General features: G+C 37.2%; 1 protein-coding gene across 3 annotated transcripts in view; it reads left to right on the forward strand.

Moving 5' to 3' along the window:
• Positions 1 to 14,823, forward strand: part of LOC150101823 (RNA-binding protein 5-like) — a 455,027-nt gene that overhangs the window by 177,024 nt on the left and 263,180 nt on the right. For all 3 annotated transcript variants that reach the window (XR_016549043.1, XM_090400660.1, XM_090400661.1), the window contains exon 11: positions 14,653 to 14,695. Coding sequence is in view for 2 of the 3 variants with exons in the window: in XM_090400660.1 (XP_090256786.1) it covers positions 14,653 to 14,695 (43 nt within the window). In the remaining variant the exon portion in view is untranslated. The remainder of the gene's footprint in view (positions 1 to 14,652; positions 14,696 to 14,823) is intronic.

Consider the following 14,823-nt stretch of genomic DNA (forward strand, 5'->3'; position numbering starts at 1 on the left):
CTCTACTATTCAATCACCAACTGACCACAGCTACGCCATCTACCGCCGACTACCACTGGTATTTCCACAGACAATCACAAACAAGCATGCCCACGGCAGGATTTGAACCTGCAGCGTTTTGTCTGGAGAGCAGATACGCTATCCACTTGGCCATCCAGACCAGCAAATGCAAAGAAACAGATGCAAACCCTTTAGTAATTAATTTAGAATTATGAATTAATTCTATTAATTCATAATTCTAAATTAATTATGAATTAATAGAATTAATTCATATTAATTTAGAATTAATTCTATTAAGGAGAAAATTAAATTAAAGAGAGGCCTAGAATCAGCAAAGAATAAAGATGTCCTGGAGAAAGTGGATTAGCAGAGCACAAAGTCAGCAGGTTTACAATTTCATGTCATATTGGATATGTCCAATGCTATTTTAACTACAGAAAAAAAATTCCACACCAATAGCATAAATTATTGTATTGTGAACAGTTATATTATTATATATTGGTGTCCAGAACCTAAGGATGAACACAAATTCAGATGAATCAGCTTGTGGCAATTTGTGTAACTGCTCATTTTGAGTGTAGAGAGAGAGAGAGAGAGGGTACACATTCAAATTTTCAACTTGCATGCAAAGGACCACTTGGTAGTACCCAAGATAAAAGGCTATGCTAAGTGAATTGTGTTTGAAGGAACCTCTTTTCGTGAAGAAATAGAGTTGCAAACTCAGATGTCTTGCAATATCTCAAAGACATCATCTAGATAATTTCATGCAGGGAAAAGCTTGAAGAAGGCTGCAGAATTACTGATGTTACCAGAGTTTGGAATCTCGCATAGCATTGTATCCAGTCTCTGGAACAGAGTTTCAAACCAATGGAATGTGTTCCAGATGTTTGCTAAGAGGTCGCTGTCACTCTACCATGAAGCATGAAAACAGATTTTTGGTTATAATAGCAAAATGTAATCGACACACCAAGGCAAGTCAGCTTGTAAGTTGGCTCCATTCAAGCACAAGTATGAAGATATCTTGACAAACTTTGGCAAGATGTCTGTGACAAATATGCCTGTATGCCGGAATGCCTGTAGTCTGCATCCATTTATTCACAGCTCATCATAGAGCATGTTTTCATTGGTTTTGTATCCATAAAAATTGTACAGGACACCAATGGGCTAATGTACTCTTTACAGATGCAAGTCATTTTAATCTTTCCTCTGATTCTAGATGAAACATGATGTGTGAGGTTAAAGTGGTACTGTTTACCATTGCGAGATAGTTCTTGAAAGGAATAGATATGACGGTGCTGTGGGTCACGGTGTGCGGCGACATTATGCTTAATGGATGTACTAAGTTACAATTGCTGGAAAAAGGGACTGATTTGTGAGTGGTATTGCAATTAAGTCTTCAATGTCATTTTCCATTTTTCTGTGGTGCTGTAGGTGAAGAATTCATTTTTATGGATGAGAATGCCACACCACATTACATGAGAAGTGGAGATACTTCTGGAGACCAAGGATGTTAACTGAATCTAGTGGCCAACATGCTCCCCAGATCTCAACCCTATAGAACATGTTTGGGAGGAAATAGGGAGATGCATTGCTGCTTGAAATTCCCCCATTTGGAAAACAAACCAGACCTTATCCTTGCTGTGAAGGAGGAGTGGGCCATTTTAGCTCTAGAACTGCTGAATCATTTGATGCTAATCTAACAGATAAGCTTAGGTGTCGATGGTTATTCATGACTTATTTTTCACGGTATTAACAACACCACAAACACCCTTTATCAACAAAGATGTTTTATTAACGCTTATATTTCGCTGATTTTCAACTCGGCATCATCAGAGCACAACACACTTGTAAACGCGACAGCGAGTGAGTGAAACAATATAATTGCAAAAGACAAAAGATCTAAAGTCCTAATTTTTGGTACCCTCTAATAGGAAGGGAAAAAAAAAAAAAACAGTTATCCAGGAGTTTTTCTTAGGATAACCGTCTCCCAAATTTTTGGCAAATTAATGCAGCCATATTTGCTAAGGTTGGGAGAATTCTTCAAAGCCAAAAAATAATCTTTCAGATCTATAACGACTCCTAAATAGCACATTCATTTTCCTCCATCTAATCCTGTGTGAAGGAGTGTCCTGCCAGTGTCGGGACTGGCGTGGTCTGCCAGTCCCGACTTGCCATAGTAATAGTAGCGAATGTATCTTTCATGTTCTTCCAGGCAGATGTTCACTGATCTTCCTGTTTGCCCATAATAGGCCAAGTCACAGTCACACGGAACTTCATACACTCCTGGGTGTGCTAAAGGGTGAAGTTTATCCTTAGGTGAGCGGATCAGAGTTGCCAGCTTGACATGAGGTTTGAAAGTGGTGCGAAAGGCCATGTTTTGACAATACTTTGGCTATCTTTTCCGATGTACCTCTGATATAGGGAATAGAAATGGTCATGTTGTATTCTTGTGTATTAGGGGAGGGCAGAGTAATGGGCCTATGTAGTATTTTATCTATTTTGTAGGGATTGTAGCCGTTGGCTAACGTATGGCGCAGGTATTGGAGTTCAGTGGTCAGAGCTGTATCGTTAGAATCAATGGCTCTGGCTGTTTTTTTTTTTTTCCCCTGTTAGAGCCAAAAAATAGGACTTTAGATCTTTTGTCTTTTGCAATTGTATTGTTTCACTCACTCACTGTCGCGTTTACAAGTGTGTTGTGCTCTGATGATGCCGAGTTGAAAATCAGCAAAATATAAGCGTTAATAAAACATCTTTGTTGATAAAGGTGTTTGTGGTGTTGTTAATACCGTGAAAAATAAGTCATGAATAACCATCAACACCTAAGCTTATCTGTTAGATTGATGATTCTGCACGGAGAAGATATTGTATACAAAGCGCGACGGTTCGGTAAGTTGAAACTGAAATTGTCCAGAAAAATAAAACAGTCCAAAATAACATCAAAAGAGTAAGCGAAAAAATACAATTTACAATGTTTAGAAATAGAGGCAACAATGTGGTATGAAAAATGGACAAATTTTCCTTTGACTGATATTCCCCAGACTTTACCAGAAGTTTTGGAATATTGCAACTATTTCCCTTCTATTAATTGGGCAATAACAGGTTAGCCTTCCTTAAATGATGGCGCGACAACGATATAATTCCATCTTTTCTGAAATTCAAAGAAAAGTTGCAATCGGCAAAGGCACATTGTATTTATCGACGGGTGAGTTTAGCGCTTCTTTGAGAACAAATCGCCGCTACTCACATAGAGCTTAGTAAGCTAAACAGCTCTACAAAAGAAAACTAATAAACATGTTAAATCCTGAAATATGGACTGTCTTACAGCACATCTCCAAAGTTGCAGCAAAAAAAAGAATTCACAAAAGTAAACACCTAAAGAAATACGAACTCCTACAACAGCGCCAACATACGAAGTCCTGACCACAACTTCGACAAGACCACGTGGTCGTAAACCTATCGTCGGAAATACTCGCTGAAGAAGCCAAGAACGCTCTCAGTCTAGGACATAACTTTGCTGTCACGCCCAAACAAATTCCTAAACTAGAAATTATGATGAAAGTAGAACGGGGTATCCACGATCTTCTGCCAGCAATGGCCAATAACGTGCGACTAGATATAGCAAGTATTATAAACAAGGCTAAGCCTCCAAAAAGCAATATGCCACGTAAGCAAATAACTGCCCTAAAAAAGTTGTATAATAATAAAAAGATTATTATTACAAAAGCCAATAAAGGAAATGCAACAGTAATCATGAATAAAGAAGAGTATATCAGAAAAATGCAAGATCTCATATGTGACAGTTAAACATATCAAATTATACATTGAGACCCTACGATGTCTCAAAAGAAAAAAGTCCAAAAATTATTGAAAAAAGTGACATCATGGCCCAAAGAAATCATCAGGAAAATAAAACCAATTCATGTTAAACCACCCCGTATTTATGGATTACCAAAAATCCACAAAACTAATATTCCCCTACACCCCATAGTTAATAGCATAGATAGTTCCACATATAAACTGGCCCGACATTTAGCCAAGTTGCTTGCCCCCCTTACTGGCAACTCCCCTACTTTTATAAAAAATTCAGTCCATTTCAAAACACTGGTTAAAAATCTATCCTAAAAGATTCAGACATAATGGTTAGTTTCGATGTCACTTCCTTATTTACCAATGTACCACTTATAGACACTCTTGATTTAATCAAGTCTAAATTTTCCCCAGATATTTTTGAATTATTTCAATTTACCATGAATGCAGGTTACTTTACATGGGGGGGAGAATTCTACAAACAGATTAATGGTACTGCTATAGGTTCCCCCCTCTCTCCCCTGTTAGCAAATTTTTACAATGAATACTTTGAAAACAAAGTACTTACCACAGCTACACACAAGCCACAAGTGTGGTTACGCTATGTAGATGATGTGTTTGCTATCTGGCCCCATGGACAAGATACTTTGGATGCTTTTGTCAGCTACCTAAACAGCCAACACCCCAAAATTCACTTCACAGTAGAAAAAGAATCAAATAACTGTTTACCATTTCTTGACACATTAGTCACCCGCCTTTCAAATGGATCACTATCTTTCTCTATTTACAGAAAGCCTACACACACAGGAAGATACCTACATAAACAATCACATCATCATCCAGTCCAACAGTACGGCATTTTAAAAACACTTACACACAGAGCCAGAGCCATTTGTTCTAACGATACAGCTCTGACCACTGAACTCCAATACCTGCGCCATATGTTTTAGCCAACGGCTACAATCCCTACAAAATAGATAAAATACTACATAGGCCCATTACTCTGCCCTCCCCTAATACACAAGAATACAACATGACCATTTCTATTCCCTATATCAGAGGTATATCGGAAAAGGTAGCCAAAGTATTGCTGAAACATGGCCTTTGCACCACTTTCAAACCTCGTGTCAAGCTGGCAACTCTGATCCGCTCGTCTAAGGATAAACTTCACCCTTTAGCGCAAACAGGAAGATCAGTGAACATCCACCTGGAAGAACATGAAAGATACGTTCGCTACTATTACTATGGCAAGTCGGGACTGGCAGAACACACTTTGGACACTCCTTCACACAGGATTAGATGGAGAAAAACGAATGTGCTATTGTGCTATTTAGGAGTCGTTATAGATCTGAAAGATTATTTTTTGAGTCAGCAATGGCTTTGAAGAATTCTCCCAACCTTAACAAATATGGTTGCATTAATTTGCCAAAAATTTGGGAGACAGTTATCCTAAGAAAAACTCCTGGATAACTTTTTTTTTTTTTTTTCCTGTTAGAGGGCGCCAAAAAATAGGACTTTAGATCTTTTGTCTTTTGCAATTATATTGTTTCACTCACTCACAGTCGCCTTTACAAGTGTGTTGTGCTATGATGCTGAGTTGAAAATCAGCAAAATATAAGCGTTAATAAAACATCTTTGTTGATAAAGGTGTTTGTGGTGTTGTTAATACTGTGAAAAATAAGTCATTTGGTGCTAAGCATGGTACAACATTGTGAGAGCTGCATCACAGTTCAGTTTGGACATAATCCATATTGAAATGTCTAGTTTCTGTAAGCACTGTAGATTAATTCCTTAACTACATACTTAGGAAATTTGTAACTTTTGCCGAAAATGTAGTGCAATTTAATTGTAATTTATAACACATTTTTTGTGTAATATAATTTATTTGTATGCTGGCAGTAAATTTATGTCCACATTTGGTTGTAGTGATGAAAATATTTTCATATATAGGTAAAAATTTAGTTTCATCCTTAGTGTTTGGACACCAGTGTATAAAAAAGGGCTTCAGAGACCACATTACTTGTAGGCCAAATGGTTTATTATCACATTTATACAAAATTTTTATAACCATTTTTTAAACATCAAGGGATTTCTGGATTATCCAGGCCATATATATACAAGCAGGCTTCAGAGCAACTTGTCTTCAACAGATCATATCCACATTATCTGAATAATAGAAAAAGTAAATGAATATTGTCTTGCTGTAAATTGCTGTAAAAGCCTTTGATTATTTATAGCACTCAAATAATAAACAGCTTAAAACTTCTTTTTTTTTTACCGCTAGAGGTCAGACTAAGTAAAAGATCAGTTAACAACATACATTCAATTTACCTTGGTAAAATGCAAGAGCATGTAGTGTGTTTTCATATACACATGTATTTTTCTGATAATGACCTCAATACAGGGGTTGAAACGTCAATTGTTATTTTATTAATAATAAGTAAAATAATCATTTCAACACGTGTGTTTTGTGTCCCTAAATTCGTAAATATAAAAAGAAACAGCTTAAAACAAAACAAGACCACCAAAGCAAAATTATCACATTATTAGAAGCTGTATTGAAACTCAGCAGCCAGTATCAGATTGGAACATCATTGAAAGGGATTCAGCATTGAGAGAGGAAATGAGGCAAGGTGATCCAATACCACCCAAATTGTTTTCTGCCACATTAGAAGATGAATTTTATGAATATATCACAGGAAAACTATGTAATTAACATCATTGGAAGAAATCTTAATAATTTATGTTTAGTGGGTGATTGTGATCATTGTTCTGTTAGCAAAAAGTGAAGTTCAGGAAATGCTACCTGATCTTGACAGAAAAAGCAGGGGAAAAAAAAAACACTAGCATAACTAATGTAATTTTTTTTATGACAAATTCATATCAGACTGAACTGAAGTTAGTATATATAATACTTGAAATTGTGTTTGACTATTTACCTTGGACAGTTAGTAAGGAAAAACAAGATAAAGAAATAAATTTTCCAACGTTTTAATGATAAATCTTTTGAGATGTTTTTCTGGGTAAAGTGGCCCGAAGCGTGTTGGAGAAAAATGTTTCATATAAGAATAACAGGAATAGAATTAGAAATAATAGATTTGGAGAGAGAGAGAGATGACTGGAATAGAAGATATGGCAAAGTATGTGATATTAGCAGATTACCAGATGAAAGATGGACAAATTTAAGCACTGAGGGTATACTATGAAGGAAAGATTGCCAAAGAGCAAGATAAAGATATGATCTACAAAGATTTGATAAGATGATGGACATTAGCTAAGGACAGAAACAACTGGAAAGTTATGGAGGAGGAAGCCTATATCCAGCAGTGCATGGGAAGAGGCTAGAGGATTTCAAATTAAAACTGATGCTTGTGTACCGTGCAGAAAATCCTAGAGCTCTTAAAAATGTATCAAAAAATAATCTCTTAGTGTTGTGGTGTTCAAATAAGAAAGCATGGGTCACAAAGAGTTTTATTTGAAGATTGGTTCACCGACTATTTTTGCCCTACAACAGAACGTTGTTGCAGAGAAAAAGGATTAGATTTTAATCCTTTTAAGTCTAAAAGAAAGGATTAGATTTTAAGATATTATTGATCTTAGATAATGCCCCGGTCATCCGACTGGTCTTTGTGATTTAAAAGAAAATGTACGGGTAACTTTTCTTCCACCAAATACGTCGGTGATCCAACCAATGGATCACGGTGTCATTGCAACATTTAAGGCCTATTATTTGCGGCTCACTTTTTCGCAAACCATAAACGCTACAACAGGAGAAAATGCACCTACTTTAACGGAATTTTGGAAGAACTACAACATCAGAAACGTTATCAAAAATATAGGCGAAGCATGGCATGAATTAATGGCAAGCAATATGAGAGCAGTGAAAACATTCATACAACATTGAATTTCATTCGTTTTGAAACTCCTTTTGCTGAAGTCACTAATAACATAGTGAAAATTGGACAGCAACTTGGTTTCAAAGAGTTAGATTCCATCAACATAATTGAGTGCATTGAATCGAACACTAATGAACTGGATAATGAAACACTTATTAACATGATTATTAAATACTTAAGGAATTGACAGCAATATGCTAGAAATATAAATTAAATCAAACTAATATATACTTCCCAATATTTCAGCAACTTCACGTTGCCATCTTCATGGGAACGTAAGATAAAGACACGTGCACACAAGTACTACACAACAGCAAATGAGAAACGAAGGGAGGAAGCTACTGTTTTTCTAAAGTCCTGATGGTACCCCCTGGTGGGCTTAGGTGTTCTTGGCCTTTGGGCTGAAGTTGTTCTGATGTATGTTTCCCAAATTTGGGCAATCTCATGCATCCAAATTTGTTGAGGTTTCATGTTCCTAAGGGCTGAGGTTGATTCCACGAATAGTCTTTCATATTTGAACTTGCTGCGGTGTATTACTGTGGCTTTCTTCAACTTTATTCTGTGGCGAGTATCCAGATCATGGTCTGCAAGCCAAGAATTACAGTACTGGTGAAATCAGATGTAGTCCCTGATATTTGCTGTCCTGCCTGTTTGGCCAAAGTAGGACAATTTACAGCTGCAAGGGACCTGGTATACACCGGGTAGGTCTAGGGGAAGTGGTTGGTCTTTAGTGGAGCGGATAAGGGATACCAATTTTCTATATGGTCTGCAACAAGAGGCCAAGTCATGTTTTTTTAGGATTTTGTTGATTTTTTCTGAGGTGCCTCGGATGTAGGGAATGGTTGATGGATTTAGAGTAATCTTTTTTTGTGAAGGGGGGGGGGGGGTTGTGGATAACTGGTGTTATTATTTTTTGGATTTTTTTTGGGGGGGGTAGCCATTGGTTGAGAAAGTGTTAAGGATGTGTTAGGGCTTTGTCATTTGAACAGATTAGTTTAGCCCTGTTGAATAGTGTCTTAATAACTCCATATTGTTGTGAGGTGGGGGGAATTGTTGGTGAATGTATCTGCCTGTATGGGTGGGTTTCTATAAACTGAGAAAACCAAGGTTCCATCAGGTTGGCAGGTGACTAGTGTGTCTAGGAAGGGGAGGCTATTGTTTTCCTCTTTTTCCAGGGTGAACTTGATTCTGGGGTGTTGGTTGTTCAAGTGTGTTAAGAAGGAGAGGAGTAGGAGTGTATCTGAGCCATGTGGCCAAATAGCGAACACATCATCAACGTAGCAAAGCCATATGGTAGGTTTTTGTGGGGCAGAGTTTTTCTCTTCAAAAGTCTCCATAAAGAAGATGGCCAAGGGTGGGGAAAGTGGTGAACCCATGGCTGTCCCCTTCTATCTGTTTGTAGAATTTTTCCTGCTAAATGAAATAGCCTGAGTTCATTATGAACTGAGATATCAGGAAGAAATTTAGCTTGGATTAGCTCTAAGGTTTCTTTGAGGAAGACATTTGTGAATAAGGAGGAGACGTCAAAACTGATCATTATGTCATTATGTTGGAGTGTAAGGTTTTCTATACTGGCTTTGAAGTGGACTGAGTTTTTAATGTGTGATGGTGTGTTGCCAGTATAGTGTGAGAGTGCTTTGGCTAAATATTTAGCTAGTTTGTACGTGGGGGGGAATCAATGCCATCCACTATGGGACATAATGGCACATTTTCTTTATGTATTTTTGGGATCCCATATATATATACAGGGAGTCTAGAGATATATGTTTTTTTTTTATTTTTTATGTTGGGCCCATATACGAGAGGTTGACTGGTCAACCTATAGTACTTTAGTACGGTATATGGGTAGCAGGATGGGAGAGGAGGAACGTGTTAACATTCGATTTAAAAGCCTGTATATTGTATTCCTTGGGAAATATGTCAGGGGGAGATTGTTCCACAGTACAGCAGTAGCAGGGATGAAGGAAGAGGAAAAGAAACTTGTTCTGTGGGTTTCGAGGTGTACTGTGAAGGGGTGTTGGGAGGTGGCTGTATGTGTTCCAGTGGGTTTAGTAAAGAGTGGGGGAATTATTGATGTTGTTTCAGATGAGTATTTTCCATGAAAATGTTTATAGAATATACAAATTGCAGGGACCAAGCGTCTATGTGAGAGTGGGGGGGGGAGTGAGTCAGTAAGAGGTGGATCATTTATCAGCCTGATTGCTTTCCTCTGTATTGAGGCAAACATTTTGAGGGAGCTTTTAGGAGCCCCACTCCAAATGTGAGAACAGTATTCGATAGCTGGGCAGATTTGCTATTTGTATAGGGTTAACAGTTGTTTTGAAGTGAAATAACGTCTTGAGCAAAATAGAAAGCCTAGTTTTTTGGAAGCTGAGGATGCAATGGTTGTGATGTGTTTATGCCAGGAGAGGCCTGATGTCATGGTAATTCCAAGAAGAGAGATTTTATTTTGTCTGGGAATTTGAGTGTTATGGAAAATAATATTGGGGGGAAAAAGGTTCTTTTTTGTGTGAAATAAGACAAAAAAATTGGTTTTCCTAGTGTTGGAGTTGACGAGGTTATCTGAGCCCCCATCGGAGGATGTTTTGGAGGTCTGCATTAAGGGAAGTTGTGGTTGATGTTCTGTGGGTTGAAGTGAGTTGTACAGGGTGAGGTTTATCAAATGAAAGGGAGGAGTGCAATGTGCTGTCATCTGCAAATCTGTGTATTGGGTTGGAGGTCAACTGAAGTAGGTCATTGATATATAGAAGGAAGAGGGTCAGTGAGAGAACTGAACCTTGTGGGACCCTGGCATTTGTTGGATAGTGGGAGGATAGGGAGCCATCTACCATCACACATAGTGTGTGCCCAGAGAGGAAGTTGGCAATCCATCTGCAGAAGTCCTGAGACAGTCCAAATGATGGGAGTTGGCTTAATAAGCCTTTGTGCCAGATCCGGTCAAAGGCTTTAGAAATATCAAGTGCGACTACTTGGGATTCACCAAATTTTTCCATGGCATATGTCCAGAGATGGGTGATATATGACAGCAGGTCACCTGTTGATCGGCATCGACGGAATCCATACTGGTGGTTGTTTATTAGCTGGGCGACCTTCAAAGGTCACCCAGCTAATAAACTGGGAGTTGAGAGTTAATGGTTTTCTGCATCATTTTAGATAGGATTGAAGTGAGTGAGATAGGGCAGTAGTTAGATGGCAGTGATTTGTCACCCTTTTTGGGAATGGGTTGAATATAGGCCAATTTCCAGGCTTTAATATATACTTTCCGAAATATTGGAAAGTATATATTAAAGTTAATTTAATTTATATTTCTAGTATACGATGTCAATTCCTTAAGTATTTAATAATCATGTTTAACCAGCATAGGATAGGAGTCAGTTCTGCTGCACAGATTTTCAGGACCATTGGAGGAATGCCATCAGGGACAAGGGCTTTTTTTTGTGTCTAATTTTGACAACAGATTTATGATTTCTTTCTGGCAAAAGGATACTAGGGGGGGGGGACATTGTGTGTTGGGCAGTTGGAATGACTGGGGGACATTTGCCATCGTCGGGTATGTGTGCATTGGAGGCAAAGTGTGAAGCTAGCAGATTAGTTTTTTCTGTGGTTGATGTTGCAATTGAGTCATTTGGGTATGATGGGGGGGGGGGAGTAGTTTGTTAGTAATATCCACAGGCCAAGAAGTGACCATCTTAAGGAGCCTATGGAGCTTTCTAATTTGTGAGTTGGTGGGATTGTATTCAGTGGGGAGGTAAGTAGCCCGATCTAATAGTAAAGCATTAAGCTTACCTGTGTAGTTAGTATGATTGGGTACCACAGTGGCGTTCCCCTTATCTGCTTTGGTGATAACTATTTCTTTGTTTTTCTTCATTTCCTGTAGAGACTTGTATTCAGCATTGGATTTGTTGGTTATTGGTGGTCTTACTTTTGTGAGAACACAGGCTACATCCAATCTAATATCGTTGGCTATGTGGTTTGGAAAGTGGCGAATCCCGCATTCAATCTGGATCATTAATTCCTCGGCCGGTATTTTCCTAGGAGCAATGGCAAAGTTTTGACCACATGACAGAGTGTCGAGACTGCCCCAAATTTGGGAAACACATCAGAAGAACTTCAGCCCAAAGGCCAAGAACACCTAATATAGCCCACCAGGGGGCACCATCAGGACTTTAGGAAAACGGTAGCTTCCTCCCTTCATTTCTCATTTGCTGTTGTGTAGTACTTGCGTGCACCTCTTAAGTTCCCATGAAGATAGCAACGTGACGTTGTCGAATATTGGAAAATATATATTAAAGTTTGATTTAATTTATATTTCTAGTATACGATGACTGTATTTTTCTCCTATCTAGCAGAGTGCTGAAATATTTTCTCTGCATCAGTCCTATGAAACCTTTTAGTAAATGAGGGGTTCCACTTCACTGTAGTGAATATTATTGTTTGTTATAGAGGGAGTCACTGTATTTGTTCATATCTAATGTATAATAAATTTAGTTTAATCCTTTATCCTTCGCCTGAAAGTATCTTCAGGACTGGGGTAAGGTGGAAGGTGGTACAACACTAGGGCGACTCCTTGCAAAGGTGGAGCAAGCCACCAACACTCCTATCTCAGTATCTCCTATAATGCAAAACACATCTCCTTGCGGATATGTCTAATGTTATGCATTAAGGGAAGGGCCACTACCCACACTAATTTTGACCTTTATTGAGGTCTCTTCAGTGGGAGCCAGGCCCAAGTGGAGATACCAGGCAGAAGCATTAGCAGGTCATCTCTACCTATAGGAGTTGCCAAATGGCATGCCACCCTTTTTTAATAAATTACTCTGTGAAAAATAAACTTTTAACATCTTTCTCTAAATCCAGAGTAATTTATTAAAAAAGGGTGGCACACCATTTGGCAACTCCTATACATAGAGATGACCTGCTAATGCTTCTGCCTGGTATTTCCACTTGGGCCTGGCTCCCACTGAAGAGACCTCAATAAAGGTCGAAACTAGTCTGGGTAGTGGCCCTTCCCTTAATGCATAACATTAGACATATCTGCAAGGAGATGTGTTTTGCATTATGGGAGATACTGAGATAGGAGTGTTGGTAGCTTTCTCCACCTTACCCCAGTCCTGAAGATACTTTCAGACACAAACTTTGTTTGCTCACACTTGGATAAAGAATTAAACTAAATTTATTATACTCTAAGCAAGTAAAAAATAAACTTTCAACTTTTCATCATATCTAATGTGTTCACTCATTTTTTTTTAAATTATAGTTTATTATATTCTGTTTGGATTTTTTTTGGAGGGGGGGGGGGGATAAAAATCTATTTACCTCATACTATTAAATTCATTATTGACTTTGTTATTCTTCTAGTGATGCAAACCATTCCATTAATTACTTTAAATGCTGATTTTCTCTAATCCATCTTTCCTGATAACAAATCATCTTCCAGTGAGATTGCATGTTCAGAGCTGTAGCTAGGTTTTGTTTTCAGATCATGCCAGTCTAGCAGTAGAGAATGCTGGTCATTTTATATTGTAAATGAGCTTAACTAAATCGTTCACATGCCTACCAGATAATCCTATCTACTCTGCATACAGTTTGATCTCTTCCTCATCAGTGATTCTTTTAAGTGTACTGTGAATGTTTATCTCTGGAATACCAACCTGTTGGTTTTGTGAGTGGCACCTGCTCTTCATCCAACAGGATGTAGGCTCAAACAGTGGCATGGTGTTTATGATTGTCTTTAGGTGGGAGATGAATTTCATCACCTGGTATGAGACCACCACCCTACATACTGGTGGCCTGAAGTTTTTGAAAAAGTTTGTATTTGGTCTCTAGATATAGTAGGATTTTTGGATTCTGTTAGATTTTAATAAAAAAAAATTGTCAAATAAATTAAAAATGTAAAAAAAAATATATAAAAAATACCTGCCTACAGTTGACTGTGTTGATGGTAGAAGAGTAGTGTGTGTAGTTGGAGTATTAAGTAGTAAAGATGGTGAGTTGTGTGTCTTGGACTCCTTGTATGTGTCATGTAACAATAGTAATTATAGGAATAACACATTGGATGCTTTTTATGATTTCTGTGTTTCATTTCCATGGTTGAATTCATTGATTATAGTCTTCTGATTCAGGTATTTATACTGAATGATGAATGAGTAAAGATATTTTCTAGTTCAAGAGTAAGAAAGAAAGAAAGAATCATGAATGTCACAACTGGCTTTTGTAATAAAAAAAAAATTGTTATTCTTTTCTGTCTATTTGCTAAAGCTAAAAATGATTTTTAGTAAATTAGTGACACATCCCATACTAATTTTAAAAGCGTTAGAAACAGGAAACTTGGATAATGTCAATGGCATTATGCCTTTTTGGTCTCTTTCTGGAAGTGATCCTTCTTCTGCTTGTTTTATACTTGGGTAGTTCTGTCACATTATTTGGTGTGGGGGGGGGGAAACAAAACAAACTCTCTTGTATTAATTTTTGTTGAATTTTTGCATTAATATTTTTGTAATTTTTTTTCTGTAATTCCAAAAACACACTCAGCATTCAATATTATTTCAGATTTTCTGCCAGTTATAGATAAAAAAAAAGTTGAATAACAGAAAGTAATCTTAGTTTTGATGACATTTTTCTGATATTAGCTACTGTTTTCTTGCCATTTTCTAATCTCTTATTTCAGCGATATTTATCTGATTGACTGAAATTTAACTGATATCCAATCAGTTCCTAAAAAAGAGCAACAAAGTTACTCTAGTAAAATCTGCTTTACTGCACTCTCTTAAATTTTTTTCTCAAGTAATAGAACAATCCATTAATGGTTAACATTTATGTAACTTCAAAACCTCTCAAGTAATAAATGATTACTTGAGAGGTTTGATTCATACTTTGCTTGTGTCTTTGAGCAATTTTTCTCTTTATGTATTTCCTGATATATATAATTATTTTATTTAATTTTTTTTAGTGACTGTGTCTTATGCAAAACGATCGCTGACTGCAATGAACAGGTGAGTTAGTAAAATGATAATCTGGGATTTTAAAATAGAATAGTTTTCATTTTATATTATTATATTTTATTTCATTTTTTATTATATTAACTTTTAAATTATGCCTTTCTCTTAAAAATAGGATGATA

Source organism: Typopeltis vanoorti, chromosome 11 (genome assembly GCF_054136105.1).
Source record: "Typopeltis vanoorti isolate ZY-2024b chromosome 11, IOZ_Tvanoo_1.0, whole genome shotgun sequence".
Classification (NCBI taxonomy): domain Eukaryota; kingdom Metazoa; phylum Arthropoda; class Arachnida; order Uropygi; family Thelyphonidae; genus Typopeltis; species Typopeltis vanoorti.